Source organism: Oryzias melastigma, linkage group LG14 (genome assembly GCF_002922805.2).
Source record: "Oryzias melastigma strain HK-1 linkage group LG14, ASM292280v2, whole genome shotgun sequence".
Taxonomy (NCBI): domain Eukaryota; kingdom Metazoa; phylum Chordata; class Actinopteri; order Beloniformes; family Adrianichthyidae; genus Oryzias; species Oryzias melastigma.
In genome coordinates this window covers 1618910-1636568 of record NC_050525.1, presented here as the reverse complement: position 1 = coordinate 1636568, position 17659 = coordinate 1618910, and the positions used below count along the sequence as shown (strand labels likewise).

At 42.3% G+C, this 17659-nt stretch overlaps 1 protein-coding gene across 1 annotated transcript in view; it reads right to left on the bottom strand.

Moving 5' to 3' along the window:
- Nucleotides 1–276: 276 nt before the first annotated feature.
- cxadr (CXADR Ig-like cell adhesion molecule) overlaps nt 277–17659 on the bottom strand; it is a 46550-nt gene continuing 29167 nt past the window's right edge. Inside the window, exons 2-7 of the mRNA XM_024266173.2 lie at nt 17002–17171; nt 11731–11935; nt 7694–7849; nt 7481–7603; nt 5300–5438; nt 277–2454 (exon numbers count right to left, since the gene is read on the bottom strand). Of these exons, the coding sequence (XP_024121941.1) occupies nt 2172–2454; nt 5300–5438; nt 7481–7603; nt 7694–7849; nt 11731–11935; nt 17002–17171 (1076 nt within the window). The 3' untranslated portion in view covers nt 277–2171. The remainder of the gene's footprint in view (nt 2455–5299; nt 5439–7480; nt 7604–7693; nt 7850–11730; nt 11936–17001; nt 17172–17659) is intronic.

Below are 17659 nucleotides of genomic sequence, written 5' to 3'. Positions count from 1 at the left end.
CGTCATATCCAGCGTTTAGAAAAACAAAAGGAAAGTTGTGAGAATTGAGTCCGAATTACTTTTAAAATCCAGGGCACTACATAGTTTTTTAATTGTTGGGGGGGGGGGATTTGGACACAACCAAATCATTTGTGTTAGCCTGGGGGCGGAGCTAGCAGCGCGGAGTCTTCCTGGAGGGGGCGGTTCTCCCTTTGTGACATCAGATCGTGAGGACGTGTCCGTGGGTATTGAGAGAGCAGGTTTTTAGAGGATTGCTCAGAAATGAACGGATGAAAATCAAGTGTTTCACTGAATTTTATTACAGAAAAATACAGCACAAAAAACAAACAGTGGGGTACCTCAATGAGACCTTCATACAGTATTAGTGCGTTTCTTTTCAAAGCCGTTAATATAGTTAATAGCATTTGAGGATAATGCCTTAAAGTTGAAAGGGCAGTAACAGGATCAAACCATTTCCTAGCAGGAGCAGAATAACTTCATTTCTACAGGAGCTCCGTTCTTGCCTTCATGTTCCACACAAACATTCACACAACGGACTCACCTGTACTGCTGCTACAAACGAGAGACAGGACACACTGCTGTGAACTCCTGCAGGACATCAGCCAGTGTTCCACATGCATCTACAGAAACCTGGACACTCCTTCAGTGTTCGGAAAGGTCATGAAGTCACAAGCATTTCTTCCATTTAAAATAAAGTACATCACTTACCAAAACAACACAACAAAACCAGCAGAACAGACAGAAGATTCAAACCGTAACGAATCAAATGAAGCTAAAGTCTGAGGTGAGGAATCCAAGAGCAGCCCTCGTCAAGGCAAGACAAACCCGGCAGCAGCTACACTGCAGTGAGGATTATTGCTGTCTGAGACACTGATGCTGCTCCTGCACGGAGCAGACTGGCCGATATGCTGAGACCAAACCTAAGTGGAGCAACAAGGCACAAAAGAAGTCATTAAAATCCAGCTGAGCGGAGGTGACAGGAGGGGGATCAGTAAGGCTGACATTAAGGACAAAATAAGGCATCGGAGCAGAAATGAACAGTTTGTCCACATTTACTAGGTAGAGAGATGGTCTATTCATCTGGGACAGGCATGTAGAGGGACAGAAACAACCCAGAAGGACCCAGACTGGCCTTTACTACAACTAAAACTTCAAATGAAGAGTAAAGCGAAGTGCTGGAGCAGCAGAGAAACAGGAAGAAGTATTCTGATGCTCGCTCGCTGCTCTGTGGGAACTTCATCAACGTCCTTCAGCAGAACCTCCAATCAACATAAGCCTAAGAAGGTTTAACACTGAGAACAGAGAGAGATTCATCAAGATTGTTCACTGCAGTGTGGAGGGATTCCACCCATCGACTGAGCTTCAGTTCTGCTGGTTTGGAGAGGCCGTTTGTCCCGGTGGCCACTGGGATTGGCGGCTTTTTAACCAGTCAAACTTAATCATGGCGGATTGCTCAGTGAACCCTGCTATCCAGCTGCACCCCCCGTCTAAACTTTCTAAGTGGGGGTGGGGAGGACAGACGACGCTTGGGCCTAAGCTAGATCAAAAACAAAATAACTGACTTAATCAGTTGGCGTCCAGGACAGAACCAGCCAGTTAAGACCCCTCAACCCCCCCCCACACACACCGACGCAGGCTGTGTATTTGAGACCGTAACGGCCCAGATGACCTACAGGGGGCGCATCAAATCCTACTTTGTTCTCCTACATTCTAAAAGCCAGTAAAGGTCGGACCAAAGTCAGATGATCACAGCACTGAAAACAGAAAAACTAAGGATTGGTCTTCAGAAAATCCCGTTTAGTCTGCTCTTCCCAATCAGCTGCAGCGGTCGGCACACGCCTGCAGATTTGTTTTGGAACACACAGCATATCTACAAAAGACATCTACATAAAAAAGCATGCATTTGCTTATTTACAAAATAGTTGGTTCATCAACATTTCATTTTGTTTCAGCTCCAATTCACTGTTACATGAGAAACTCCAGACATAAATGCATAAAATTCATTTTCCTTTTTTTCTGAAGGTGTTTGAATTGAATAAAAAGTGAAAGATCTGTTGTAATTCATGAAGACAGTCTCTTCAGTCTTCATAGGAGGTTGGTACTTCATGAGTAGCTCAGAGTCTGTCCGCCTTCACACCCCTCCCCTTAATCCAGGCTCCCTCACCAGCATGCTAGACGATGGAGCCGTCTCTGGTTTGGGCGGGGATCATGACGGGGATGCCGCCCATGCGGCTGATGTTAGCCCCAGCCATCCGGGATACCGCGGGCGGGGGGGCGGGGTTGTGGCTTGGAGGCCTCTCGAACTCCTCGGATAAGGGAACCTTGCCGTACTGGGACTTTATGTGGAACTCTGAGATGTTGGAGGGGGACATGGATCCAACAGAGGTGCGCTGACTGCCGACGGTGAAGCTGCGTGCCATCGAAGTGCGATTGGTAGGAGGAGGGACGTCCTCCCTGAGGAGCACAGGCAGAAACAGCGTTACACAACCGCACAAAAAGTCTTCTGGGGTTACAAGTATCTAGAGCCTCGTTTCCACTGAGCGGTACGGACCAAACCAGTCCTCTGATGGCCGGTTTGGTGCAATTCAAGTGAGCGTTTCCATTAGTGCTGCTACGATCAGTCGACTCATCCACTAACTTAATAGTCGATGAGTCGTTACTTTATATTATATGGAGTCAGAGTGTAGTAAAGCTGAACAAAGTTCAGAGTTCAGCACCAAAAAAATGCACTTTTTTAATATTTGAGTCAGTGAGACCAAAACTTGATCTTTAGTGAAAATAGTTCCTCGTTTCAGATGTCGACCTCATTTGATTTAACCTTTTAACACCTGAGGCGTCACACAAAATCTTTAACATACTGTAACTTTTCAACCGTAGACTCGGCTTTTCTCCTTCACAATGATCGTGTTAACGGCTGGTGAGTAAATCAAGGACAGAAACACTGGAGCTCTGGTGCTAAAGGGTTAATCTTGTTTTAATACCTGAAACTAATGAAGGACAGAAGCTGCTCAATTCATTACAAGTTTAATAAACTATCATCTTCATTGTCTTTATTTCTAGTTAGTTTAAAGTTAATAATGGTTAAGATGCATGTTTTACATCCACTTTGTGCATTACCCAATTAGTTGATTAATCAGAAAAAACAATGGGTGATTAGTGACTATTAAAATAATCATTGGTGGCAGCTCTAGTCTCATTGAGCGTTGGCCATCAAAGCGCATGTGGGGTGTAGACCGATGACGTAGCTGAAAGAGAAGCTGCATCAGCTGACTCAGAAATGGAGGGAAAATGAAGAAGATAACCACGGAGGATCATTATAATCCAGATCAGGTCTTTACTATGGATGAAAAACTCTTCGATAAATGTTTACAAAGCACGATCAGAAGTGTTTTTGATGAGTATGGATCAGTACCAGACAATGAGGAATAATGCAGTAACTTCATAGAAGTGAGGAACATCACAAATTGCTGTGTTAACCCTTTCACCTCCTCTTGGGTGGGCGGAGCTAACATTCCTCAGCGCTCATTTTCTAAATTCCTGTTCACTTCCAAGTCAAATGACCCAATTCACAGCAAAATGAACATTCCTACACTTTGGCTCCAAACCTCCCCCAAAACTTTTCTGGATGAATTCTTTCTGTCCAACTGTAATGGAGGCATTTCTCTAACTTGATGATTTCTTCTGATAGTTCAGGACGGAGACTCTCATCAAATGTTTTGGTGGTGGTTTCTTTTTAAACTCAGGACAGCTTGCATTTATCTACCCAAAATGAATGAAACTTTTTTTGTTAAAGTTACATTTTGCATTAAAACAAAATAAAAAATAATAAAACTTCAGACTGTTAAATTTTTATGTTGTTACAATTGAACATAAACATGACTAATTTGTGTGTGTGTGTAAAAACAAACATGTCGTGATCATATAATCGTTTAAAATGACAGTTGCTCTGGCACAAACATTTAAAGAAATGTTTAGAACAAAAAAATCTCTCTCTGGAAAGAATATTTTACCTTATGAGGTCACATAAAATTGCATATTAATAAAGTTAATAATAAATGAATAAAGGGGAAAATAACAACTTCAGCAAATTTTCAACTAATTAAGTTAAAACTTATTATTGAAAATGATCACAACTTTTACAACAACATTTAAGAAAAACAGCCACAACTTCCAGCTCTTCTGCCTGAATTATTACAAAAACATATCACTAGGTTGTGGAGGGACTGAACCTCAAAACAGACCATAGAGCTTCTCCTGATTTACATATTTGGATGCTGATGTGCTGCAGAATTCTTGTCATGGAAAAAGTGTACCTTGGCTAAAAAAGGTTGAAAACACTGTCCAAGAGATGCAGGATGTTTTTTTGTTTGCAATATATGATATGATCAGAACAACGAGGTAGTAAATATACATGATAAAATTGACTGATTAGAAATACTTGATGTAAACTAGAGATGCTTTTTATTCAGGGATCGTCTGTGGTGTCCTGTGATTGTCTTTGTTGCCGACTGGGACTGATTTCCAAACAAATTCAAGAATCTGATTTGGTCTGACAGTGTAGTTACAGGCCAGTAAAGAATGGAGTCCCAAGAGCACAGCATGGAGCAGCTCTAAACACAGGAAGAACATTTGGAGAAGACTCGTGTGAATCCAGCCTGCACGGTTCAGTCACAGGAACTGTGTAGTTGCCTATAGACATTGAGAACAGCATCCAAAAAAAGCTATGCCCTCTATTCCCTCTGCCACCACATTAACTACTAATAAGCAGAAATAATCCAGTTAAATGTGCAATCACACCAGGCCTCAGGGGCCACTGCTAGTTTCATCCAAAACTCCACAGTCTGCTGCCACAAATGTGTGTTTGTGTATGAAACTGAACCAGTGCACTAATCCTCCTCCTTCTACACGGCATCACCCTGTGGTCTTTAACAGATTCAGTCACAGGAAGTTGTGTGGGGCTTGTAGACTGGTGGGTGGAGGGGGGCAGGCACGGGGCAGGCACGGGGCTGGGGATTGGTGGCAGCCAGAGGCAGACATGACACAGGACAGAGCAAACAAAGCTTTCAAACTGATTAGCACAGCTGTTTTTCTGAAGCGCAGTAAAAAGGAGATGAAAACGCTGATGGGTGGGGGAATATTTCCATGGGAGCATTGAAAACTTGCTTGTGGCGTGATGTGCAAGTATTAAGATAACCACAGATCTGTGAGACTTGTAGTCCAGCTAATGGGACCAGAAACCACTCGACATTACACAACATTCAACAACGTGTTCATGTAAGGAAAGCTGTGCGCAGGTTACCTTATCTCATTGCAGATTTCCTTGTCATACTTCTTCTTGTTGCGAGCTCGCCAGAGGCAGAAGAGGATGATGCCAATGATGATGAGGATCAAGAGGATGGAAATAATGACTGCAGCGGCGATGCCTGCAGTGTTCTGAGCTGAACAGCAGAGAAGAAAAGAAAAGACATTTGAAGATGTCATTTGGAGAGTAATGATGTCAGTGTATGTGCTGCATTCTGTCAGACAAAATGATTAACATTTTGGGAAGGTGCTGCTCTGAGTGCAGCCTTCATTACCAATACCTGGCACAGCATAAAGACCTGCTCTTGCATAACCAAAACAAAATGATTTCAGTTCATTTTATTTAATCGTTTGCTTGAGGATTTCTAATAACAGACTTCCTTTAGAAAGCCCCATACAATCACTCTGACCAGTAGAAGGTAGATGCCTAAAACACCAAACGGCTTTCCCAACAGACACCAAACTTTTCTTTGGAGCTTGTTTTGGTTCCCTCTTCATGGAACAAAAGGTTGAAACTCACAAGGAATGAGAATGCAGTCCAAACCAAATGGAGCCTAAAACTAGACGCATGTTTAATTTTAGCATTGTTCCTGTCCAAACAAAAACCTTCACAGCCTGGAGAGTTTTCTCAGAGGAAGAGGTGTTGCATTCTCTGACAGAATAGCAGGGGTGCTGAGATTTTGGGCCATTAGTGTCATTTATTTCCACAATCTACCTGTCGTATAAACTTTATTTATTAAAGACAGTGACACCTGTAAAGGTGTGACGTGGAAGAAGAACTTCCATAATCTAAACTTGATTAGCAGTGCTTTGTTATCAGACTTCAGTGTTTTTGCACAATAGTGTCCATCAGTGCGTGTTGCACCAGGACCCTCTAGGCGGGAGGTCAACGATCAACTTTGCAGCTGTGTCTGACTTTCAGATGTGTGTCTTTAAGGAAGAGATTTCAACAGTCTAGTACAGGGGTATTCAAATCCAGGCCTCGAGGGCCGGTGTCCTACATGTTTTCCAACCAACCTTCCATTGAAGCTCCTTATTGGCTGCTAATTTCCAGGATCAGGTATGTTTAGCCAATAAGGAGCTTCAATGGAAGGTTGGTTGGAAAACATGTAGGACACCGGCCCTCGAGGCCTGGATTTGAATACCCCTGGTCTAGTATCTAGTGTTGGATTTACTGGTGAAGAAGAAGGCCGGACTGACACAGCATGCTCAAACATATTGTGAGTCTGGTGGGAACTGACAGAAGTGTTACACATCTGGGAAAGCTTACACCAACTCCAGTGGAAGGTTGGAGACAATAAGCCTGAATGGACCATGCTTCTACCTCCACTGTCAGTACTCAAAGCTGTGGCTGTGCTGTCTCCAGTGTAGGAAGGACTTCTGGTTAGACTTAAAGGTGCTCTAGAAATACGTTTGGCATCTCAGGAGGGAAATACTTCAATAGTGTTAACAGTGCAAGTGGTGAGGCTGCAGTGCAGGACTCCAGCCGCCCCAGCAAGGGCGAGAACCACGGCAACGACCCCAGACCAAGCAGACAAGCCCTGATATGATAGATCCCACAGGACACACTGGGGGTAAAACCATAGTAAAATGCTTAAATGAAAACACAAAATACTATCGAAAATATTAATAAATTCACCCCAAAAATAAAATAAATAACATAATATAAAAAATTATAACATATATTAAAACTAGTAGAATAAATAGGCAGATACATCACCTAAAAGCAGAATTAAAAGGTGAGTCTTGAGCCTCTTCTTAAAAACCTCTACGACCCTGAGACTCTCCATCAGGCTGTTCCAGAGGTGAGGACCGTAATGGTAGAACGAAGCTTCACCATGTGTTTTGGTCCTCACCTTAGGAACAACTAGCAGGCCGGTGCCGGAGGACCTCAGGGTCCGCGAGGGTTCATACTTTAAAAGAATATCATTGAGATAAGAAGGCCCAAGACCATAAAAACATTTATAAACCATTAAAAGAATATTGAAATCAACCCTGAAACGCACAGGGAGCCAATGCAGCGATTTTAAAACTGGTGTAATGTGTTCCCGCCCCCTGGTCCTCGTCAGAGAGTATATGCCATTTACCATCTATGAGCTCGTAGAACTTTGGTATTCTGGCATTCTTTAGTTCAACTAAAATGGATAAATCTGAGAAAGCGTTAAGGCAGTTGACTCACGGGGTGCCACGTTGAGCTGTAGTGTACACTCCTCTGAGCCGACACTGTTAGCGACGACACAATGATAGGTACCAGATGCGCTGGCAGATGCATTCTTCACAATAACTGTGCCCCCCGAAGGATCTGTGTTGAGAGCAAAAGATAATGGTGTTAAACAGAAACTGGACTTGGATGCTGAGAGTAACCGTGCTGTCTTTCAGAGATGCTAAATACCTAACACAGCAGAGGCAGGTAGAATCTTGTTCCCACTGATTTTCTCCCAGGTGTACTTTAAAGGTTGGGATCCATCGCTAGTGGTGCACTTCAAGACAACATCTTTACCTTCTTCAGCAGGACCTTCAATGTGGCAACGTGGCTTGGCTGGCCGCACTGTTAACAGCAAAGAAAGGAGTTTATTTGAACAGCCTAATACACACCAAGGTGGTCCAGTCCTAGAAACACACAGCCAATCTGCCTGCAGCATGGCTGCTTTTTAGCCATTCATCTGGTTTGTGTGGTGCATGTCTCTTATTTTTCTAAAGGCCATCATCCACAAAGTGACAGCACTAATCAGAATAAATGAAGCAGATAGTGACATTAGATAAGCTGTCACTCAGGACATTCAGCTACGTGATTCAGGTAAACACAGGAGACTCAGAACCAAGGATTCGCTTCTGTCTGCAGAGCAGAAAGCTCTACAAACAGGCCTCAGTTGGGGGGTGGGAGCAGGAGATGGGATTGGGAATTTTTCAACAAACACAGCTCCAAATTAAAAGCAGGCACATTGCAGAGCAGCTCAAACAGTCAGTGAGGCAGAGCAGGGGGTGCATGGGAGGGGAGGAGAAAGGGAGTCAACAGCTAATGTTTGGACATAGAAAGTCTAAGGCCAAAGTCTGAACGTGGTGATCTCTCACAGAGCTGACATCATGGGGTGGGAATGGGTTCTGTAAAAACAACTGAAACTGGGCTTTTCAGATCTGAACCAGGTGCCAGACGGGAGGGGCCAGCTTAGCAGACATAAGCGTAAGGATTAACAGGACAGTGACGGCACTGACTGCTCCTGTTAATCTAATGAACACACAAAGGCTAAGGGCTCGCAGGGACAGAGAGCCAGCAGAAAAGCCAAGTGAGCACTGATGGACAGATGGTAAAGTGAGGGTACCAAACGTAAAAGCCTTCTGACTGCCAGACCTGCTCTCCTTCCAGCTGAAGCACCAACACACTTGTCACATCACACAAAATGTCAGAGACCAGGATTTTTTTTTAGATGATCAAGGTGAGAGCCCATTCAGTCGGTCCCAGAGGACACAGTTTGTTGTTATGGCACCTTCTGATCACATCGATTTAGTTTAGAGATTAGTTTGAAAAAGGAGGATTTATGAGAAGCCCAGGGCCATTTTGTGGAGGAGATAAAAAAAATGACTAGATTGCATTATTGCCACAACACAGGGCTTTAAATGGTGGAGACCGATGTTTATTATGAACTGAATTATGAGTCAGAACCAGGTCAACTGAGAATTCCACTACTCACCATGAGTTAGAAGGACTGTGTTTTACATGGGGGCTTTTCCTGTTTGGTTTGAAATGTAATGAAATATGAAAAAGTTCTCTTTAAAGATTTTATTTTACGATTAATAAATGGGAAGAAATTGATATTTATTACTCCAAAAATGAAGACAATAATAAAGATAGCCCCACAAAACAAAGACTGACCATTTTCATAGAGGGTATTTCCACCATTTGCTACAATAACAGCTCGACAGCGATGTCTGCAGCTGTGTGGCGTTTGCTCAACCATGTCTGAGGTCAAAGGTCCTCAGGTTCTGGTTCTGGTTGTGGTCTGTCATTGGCAGGGCTCCACTCCTGGATCTGTCACAAACTCCGACAGGTCTGTGTTTTGATGAGTCTGCTGATGACACGTTGAGACTCACCAAGTTCACATCTGACTGTCTACCACCAACCTGAAGACGCTATGACCAGGTGGTTATCTGCTGAGCGGCGTTGTGTTCATGTCTGTCTGAATGATGAACTTGGAAAGACTTAATGGCTAAATCAGCTTTTCAGACCCACAGAATGTTGACGCTGATGCCACATTGAGAAGGTTTTTCTTGTAGAATTTTTTGGTTTTAGCTCCAACAGGTCAGACACACAGAACACAGTGAGACCACAATGTGGAAAAACACACAATAGAGTTTCTATCACCAGAATACAATCACCTCCCTATCCTGAAAATCTAAAACAAACACCGTAGACGACATTCACTGAGTTGTACACAATATCTCAATCTTGTTGTGAGTAGTGTATTTGTGTTTCTGAGCTGTGCACTGACGTGTTGGATGAAGTGTTTGGGCTCAGATGCAGCTGAATAGCTGCTGCTCCGAGTACAGACGGTCAACCAGCTAAAAGAGTTGCTAAACTGCAGACACACACTCCCCTCCTGTTAAGTTCAATGTCCCCTGAAAGCAGAGGAGAATACACAATAAGGGACCCCTGTAACACTTTACTGTGCACACACCAGTATGTGTGTGAGTGTCATGAATGTGTTTATGCTTGTGTACACTTATGCATGCATGTCTCCTCCACTTTTAGAGCCCATCTCTCTTGAGACTAAATAAACCTCAAGGTAAAATGCAGAGCAGGCAAGATGTCCACCCTTCTCTGCATCACCTTTTTTTGTTCAGCCAACATCTGCCCCTGAAACCAACAGCCAGCAGCCGCTCCGCTACCTCAGTGTTCAGCCATTTCTGTCTGGTACACACGAATTTATCCTGGAGTTTAACCCATCTAGATTCTCACCACACAGGCTCACAAACAGCTGTAGTGTGGACTTCATAGACTTAGTTTTAGATCCAACAACATCACCTGCAAAGTTATCAATGGCTGCAAACCGATCAGCTGTTATACAAAGCGCTTTATTTGGAAGTTGGAAAAAAACATGTTATCTTAATGTAGGAAATGTCTTTCCTGAGCATAAGGAGTCCATCTGACTGCTGGCTCTTTGCTTAGGGCAGAATGCAGATGATCCAATCAGGAGTTTCCTTTTAACACCAACATAACATTAGTGCAGACTATTCATACATGTATTTATGATGCAGCATTTCAATTAAACCGCAAAGTGATATTTATGCATTTGCATTTATGCAAATTATATTTAAAGCATTTACATCAGTAAATGAACGCATTAGCACACACAAAGCAGTTTCACCTTATTTGGAATAGTGATTTTTCTCAGAGAATAATGTCATTTTATTGTATATTAAAGACAGAACTGAGACACTTTATTTTTATTTCAAAATCTGTACATTCAGAAATGGACCGACCCCAAAGGGGATTACTTTGTTAATTATTTGTCTATTATTTTGCCAACAAAGTCCATTAAAAGGCAAAACTCACACACAGAAATCACAAAATCTTCACATAAACATACCTCACAAATATTATCAAACAGAAAGGTGCCTTATTTCAAATGTTCACAAACCTGATGCTGACCTTAGTTTTCATGGTTCAGTCACTTTCTTTTTTACTCTCGGCTGCACAGCTGCCCAATGAGCTGCACTCTTGTGTGAGATTAACTGAAGTTTTTTCTTGGGGGACTGCTTAACATTATAAAACAGCTACTTAAAGCTGAAATATTTGCAACGAAAAGACCAAAAACTTCTGCAGAACGATCCATGTTCTAAACTAGTGATACCAGTGAGTGTGTGAGAGAGCAGCCGGACGCTAACAGAACAAGACGGACGATTGTTTTCCATGTGCCCTGGTTTTCCCGTATGCAAATGGCTGGCTGGTTTCGGGAGGCGATTCAGCTTTGACATCATCTGGTGGATGACCGACCAGTTAGGCCATTGCATGAGAGTGTCTGTTTGCACGAAGGGAAAATCCTCGGACTGACACCACTGGTGACGTGTGGCTAATAAAAACCCTGATTTTAGTATTCACATGATCTAAAGAGAAAATCTGCATTCTCTGTAAAAGTCCACCCTTCACCTCACTGTATGTCAAATGTGTAAAGCAGCAGCATGCTGTGTAGTTCTGTCCAAATCCCACAGTAACTCGAGTGAACGCAGAACTGTATCACAAAGTGGACAAAGCTTCAGTGCTGCTGGGAAGGTTATGCTCTGCATTTTATAGCAGATTACATCAAAACAGCCACTGAGGGCACAGGTTGTGTGATTTTGTGCATTTCAACTGCAGGGAGAATTTCGCCTGTGAGCACTAAAGAAAAAAACCTAAATTCAGCAGCATGATGTGCTCAGTACAGCTCGACTCACCCAGGACCCTCAGAATCATCTTCCTGTTGTCGATGCCTGGAGCCTTTTTCACTTTGCATTGATACGTGCCAGAGTCAGTCGACTTCAGTCCCGTCAGGCTGATTGAAGCATCGCCGTTCTTTGGGTCGGCTGAGTTGAAGTGCACTCTCCCCTTCATGAGGGGGTTGTAATCTTCATACGTCCTGTCACCTGAGTACATAATCACCTGGACATGGAAGAGAAACCAAAGGAAAGTCAGGAGAGGCAGTGTTTTTAGCTTATCTGTTTATGAAAAGAAATGTCCCTGAAGAGAACGCGGAGCAGGCCGTAAAAACTCAGCCGTCTTTGTGATGGAATAAATGTGTGGGGGGGGACAGAGCACCCCTCTTATCTGCAGAGCACCCTTCAACCTGGCAGCTTGTGCCATTTTGCCCTTTCAGCACAGAAGATAAATGAAGGTGAAGCAAACAAAGCCAGCTCTGTGGAGCTCAACAAACACAGAACGTGTCAACAAAGACTGCACACAGAAACACACAGGACCGCTCTTCAGGAAAGAAAAAGAGTCGACGGGAAACCTCCCTACGAGCAGTGAGGAGGACAGGATGACATCACCAGAGCAAACTAGAAATGAACATCAGTATTAACACGTCGGCTCATAACTCTCCTCGTCTGAGCTGGAATCTGGGTCTAAACTGTACGCCTGCATAGCTCTGATATTGCGGGCTGTTTTTGTTGCACCCATAATGTGAGGCTGAGGCTGTGAGGGGCTGTAAGCTAGTGGGAGAGTTGTAAACAGAGTTATGGGTGACAGGAAGGGAGGGCGGGGTTGCTCAGAGGTGAATTTCTAAAGAACTCTTGCTGCTCTGTAGAAACTGTCTAAGACGTGTGATCTGAGTGGGTCTGGAAATGTTGGGTAATCTGTGTTTGCCAATGTATCAACTAAAATCAAACTTCTGCATGTTCAAATACAAACCGAAACAATGTCAAATAAACCATTCATGAAAACATCGGAAAGAAAGCAGAAAACAAGATCCTTCCGTAGTGTGTCTGCAACCGTCACCTGCTGCTCCACCTACAGCAGTAAGACACCGTTAAAAACCTCCTACTACTCTACACTGGCAACACTATCATGTCTACATTCACAGTAAATCCCGGGGAGAAAAGAAGACTGTTCGGGTCTTTCTCACTAAGGAAAGGAAATTAAGCAGCCCCACGCCGGCAGCAGCAGGAATGTGGGTTTGAGCTTCGGGATTTCCAGACAAACAGATGAAGAGAGCTACCGTCCATGAGCGTGTCCCTAAACGATGACCGAAGTCACAGCAGAAGTCAATATGAGAAGAAAGACAAAACAATTTATCATGTAAACTAGAGTAAAGTAAAAGGGGAAAGATTAAAAATGATTTTAACCTTAAACACAGGAGCTACCGTAGCTCTTTAACCCTTTGTGTTATCATTGTAACTCTACAGGCTCTCGAAGCTGAGAACAGCAGCTTTACACTGAAACGCAACACTTCACGCAGTCACAGCTGTTCCTGTGGTGTGTTGAGTTTTTCGAGGTGATGTCGAGGACCAGCAGAAAGAGGACTGAGGTGATGGAAGAAACAGATAATTTCTAGCCGTTTTATTGGAATTTCTGTAGTAAAAAGGTAGTAGTGTTTTAAGAAAATATGTTGAGGCATTCAAACCACATCAGGAGAGCTCCTGGAGGATTTCTGGAGGAGGAAGAGGAGGAGTTAGAAAAAGAGGAGGAGACACAGGGTGGGTCTTTATCCCAGATGGAGTTAATAAAACATTTTTGTAAAAAAAGAAGACTGTGATCAGATTTACTGGAATAATGTTAGTGTGATTTTTACCATTAGAGTCATGTTTCTGTAGTGCTCTTATTTTCAGAGTTATCTTTTTGTATTGATTTGAGCTGCCACGATTAGTCAACTAATCGACGACTATTAAAACAATCGAAAATTTATTTAATAGTCAATAAGTTGTTACTTTATAGTATATGGAGTCAGAGCGTAGTATAGTTGAAAGTTATAATGGCATTCTGCTAGCTTTGTGGAATATTTTGGCATTTATGAAGGTTTATTAGGCTATGGAGTTTAGCTAATATTTCATCTGCATGCTAGCTATTTTGGTTAATTTGGGCTTTTTTTGTTTTTTAGGCTGTTTTGGAGTTTAGCAAATGTTGGAGCTACATGTTACCAACTTTTATCTAATTTAGGATTTTTTCCGTTTTTTAGGCTAATTTGGAGTTCAGCTATATTTCAGCTACATGTTAGCTATTTTGGCTAATTTAGTCTCTTTTTCTGCTTTTTTTAGACTTTTTTGGAGTTTAGCTAATGTTGGAGCTACATGTTAGCTATTTTGGCTAATTTAAGATTTTTTTTTGTTTGTTTGTTTTTTTGGCTAATTTGGCATTTAACTAATATTTTAGCTGGCTTTCAGCTTCAGCAATTTTAGCTATCCATTTCAGCATCATCAGCAGCCAAATTCAGCTTACAGCATTCACACTAGTATTATCGCAGGTGATGTTATATGTCTAGTTTTTTAGTTAGTTTAAAGCTAATGATGGCTAAGGTTTGTGCTTTACATCCAGTTTGTGCATGACCCGATTAGACAAGTATTAAAATAATTGTTTGTGGCAGCTCTAGTATTGTTGTATATCTGTTCCTACAAATACAAGGATTCCTTTCAGCAAATAATGATCCTGACATTTTCTGTTATACATGAATCATACAGATTTGTCATGGATAAAATCGTAATAATCATCCAATCAATAAAATCACCCAGACAAATAAAACTTCTTGTGCTGGTTTACTGTAGTTAAAATTTACTTGATCTCATCTCAGAACCTTTGATTCAGTCCATCTAGAGTTTTTAATGAAGAAACATTTGCTGAAAATACTGTTCCTTTTTTGTTTTTGTTGTGATCTCACACAATGTAAGATTTTAGAACTTCTGAACGATTTCAGAAGTTAAATTTATTTTGAAAAAAGGGGTAATAGATTTCCCTCAAACATCTTTGAGAGATTATGTGATAGATAAAGAAATAAGGTCAGGAAAACTGTTGTTACTCATTTAGACTTATTATTAGACTTACTTTTGTTAAAATAGTTTAAACCGTTTTTGTGTATGGACTGCATTTCACAACAGCAGTGAACATCTTCTGACAAACACCACTGAATTGTACAGCCTCAGTCATGGAGGACATGGTCAGGATGGCGCCATGGTCATGTGACGCCGCGGCAGAGGGAGTTTCAGGGGAGGAGGCACAGTTCATTTGAGAAGCAAAGCAGAAACTGTGATACCTGTGTACCAACATGTGCAGCTCACAGCAACACTCGGGTGACTAACTCCAGAAAATTCATTTACGAAACCTCTATTTCAACATTTATAAATATACATGAATTAAAAAACAGGAGTTATTGTCATAAGGAATAAAAAAGAAATACAAAAAGAAATAGAATACTTTATGATATCGGGACTGCATTAAGAACCGTAACTTAAGGTCTTTGAGGATGATATTGTGCTGTGAGCTTGTGACCATGAAGACTTCAACATGCTGCTATGCTGTGTTGAACAGTGTTCTTTCACTCCACCCTAAACTTCCCCTCCAGCGTTTATACTCACAGCCTTTGAAAACACAACTTTAAAAGAAGTTCAAGCAGAGTGAATGAGAGCGCACAGCTCAGCGCTGAAAACAAACTTCTGAAAGATACAAAACATCCCACTGCAAGAAAACACATTTTTGTTCAATAACCCCCTGAATCTCAACTTCCACTGCAGATTTTTTACTTCAGCTGCTCCTCTGTGGACAAAAGGTCCCAAAAACTTTCTCTTGTGTAACTGTTTTGTTCCATGGTGTGGGGCCGGGGTCGGTTTGTAGGCCAACAGAAAAAGTGAAACAATCACAGGGTGTGTCTAAACAAACATTTATGGTTTTCCAAAAAGCCACACATAGAGGTCAATATGAAGCTGGTCCACCTTTAGCAGCTATTCCAGCTTCAACTCTTCTGGAAGACTGTCCAAAGGTTGAGGAGAGTTACTAGGAATTCTGAATCATTCTTGTTCAGGTCACACTGATGCTGGAGAAGGTCTGGCTCTCAGTCTCTGCTGTAATTCATCCCAAAGGTGTTCTATGGGGTTCAGGTCAGTCCAGTCCAGACTCTGTCCTCCATGTCTGTATGGACCTTGCTTTGTGCTCTGGTCACAGTCATGTTGGAAGAGGAAGGCCCGCTCCAAACTGTTCCTACAAGAGCATGGAATTTTCCAGAATGTTTTGGTATTCTGAAGCATTCAAAGTTCCTTTCACTGGAACTAAAGGGCCAAGCCCAACTCCTGAAAGACAAGCTCACACCATCATTCCTCCTCCACCAATGCAGTCTGAAATGTCCCGTTCTCCTGCAGCCTCCAAACCCTGACTGGTCCACCAGATCTCCAGATGGAAAAGTGTGATTCCTCCCTCTAAAAAAGGCTGCTCTAGAGTCCAGTGACGGTGTGCTTCACTCCACTGCTTCCACGCTTTACATTGTACTTGATGATGTGTCTGGATGCAGCTGCTGCCATGGAAACCCATTCCATGAAGCTCTCTGTGTACTCAGACTGATCTGAAGGTCACATGAAGGTTGGAGCTCTGCAGTGATTGACTGTAGAAAGTCCACGACCTCTTTGACCTTCATCATCCTCTGACCTCTCTCCATCAGTTTACGTGGTCGACCACTTGTTTCTGAGTTGCTGTTGTTCCAAACTCTTCCATGTTGTTCTGATAGAGCTGACAGTTGACTGGAATATTCAGGACATTTCATGAGTGGATCTGTTGTACAGGTGTCATCCTCTGACAGTTCCACTCTGGAATTCACTGAGATCCTGAGAGAGGATCATTCTTTCACTGATGTTTGGAACAACAGTCTGTATGTCTGAGGATTTATACACCTGTGATCAGACCAGGTGATCAGGACACCTGAATCTGATCATCTGGATGGGTGAGTGAATACTTTTGGTAATCTAGTGTATATAATATTTATCATTACCATAAAAACACAATGGACCACAAAGGACTACAATAAAGCTCCAGGAATAAAATAATCTCTAGAGAGGAATGCAAGAAGCAAAATCTAAAGTGCTATAAAGGCAGCACCTGAAACATTACAGAGCTAGAGTCAGATCAACAGGTTCATGAAAAGCTACCATGAGTGCGGCTTTATACGGTTTATAAGACTGAAACACAGCTATGGAACTTGTTTGAATCATGATGTGGAAAGTATAAAAAAGACGTTACAGAACATCAGCACATACCACTTGATCATTTTCTTGATTGTCAGGGGCCACCAAGCTCCACTCGATATCCAGTGGTCCAGAATCACCAGAGGCCAGTACAAACTGGCAGTCTAGTGACACACTCCCTCCACTGGGTTTATCTATGGATGACCCTCCTGGAGATGTGATTTGCAGACCCAAGGCAAAACCTACAAGAACGAGGAACAAGCACAATATGGTTAAGCTGAAGCTGAAAAATGCAAAACACTGCAGACAACAACACTTTTCTGCAGGTATGATGACACGATTAGAGCATTCCTCCTAACAGAGCTTTTAAACAACACGTCACTCATGAGGCTGTACTCCCTGATGAGCCACAACCAACCACAAAAGATCCTTCTGTAAGTGAAGAGCAGCTTACAGCAGTAAAGACCGTGTACGACCCACAAAACGTCAGCATGTGTCTGATCAGCCTTTTTTCAGCAGAAAGACCCGGCATGGAAACTACAGACTTCTGCCTCAGATCAGAATGTCCTCACTCCAAATGGGGGATATTTGGACTCAGCAAAGTTGCATCTGTGGAAAAATTCTAAACATACTGTAAAAACTGTATTTAGTATTAGTAAATATTTATATTTTATCATGTAAATGATAAAATAAAATTACAAAGCATCTGTTTTCAGTATGATCCTAAACA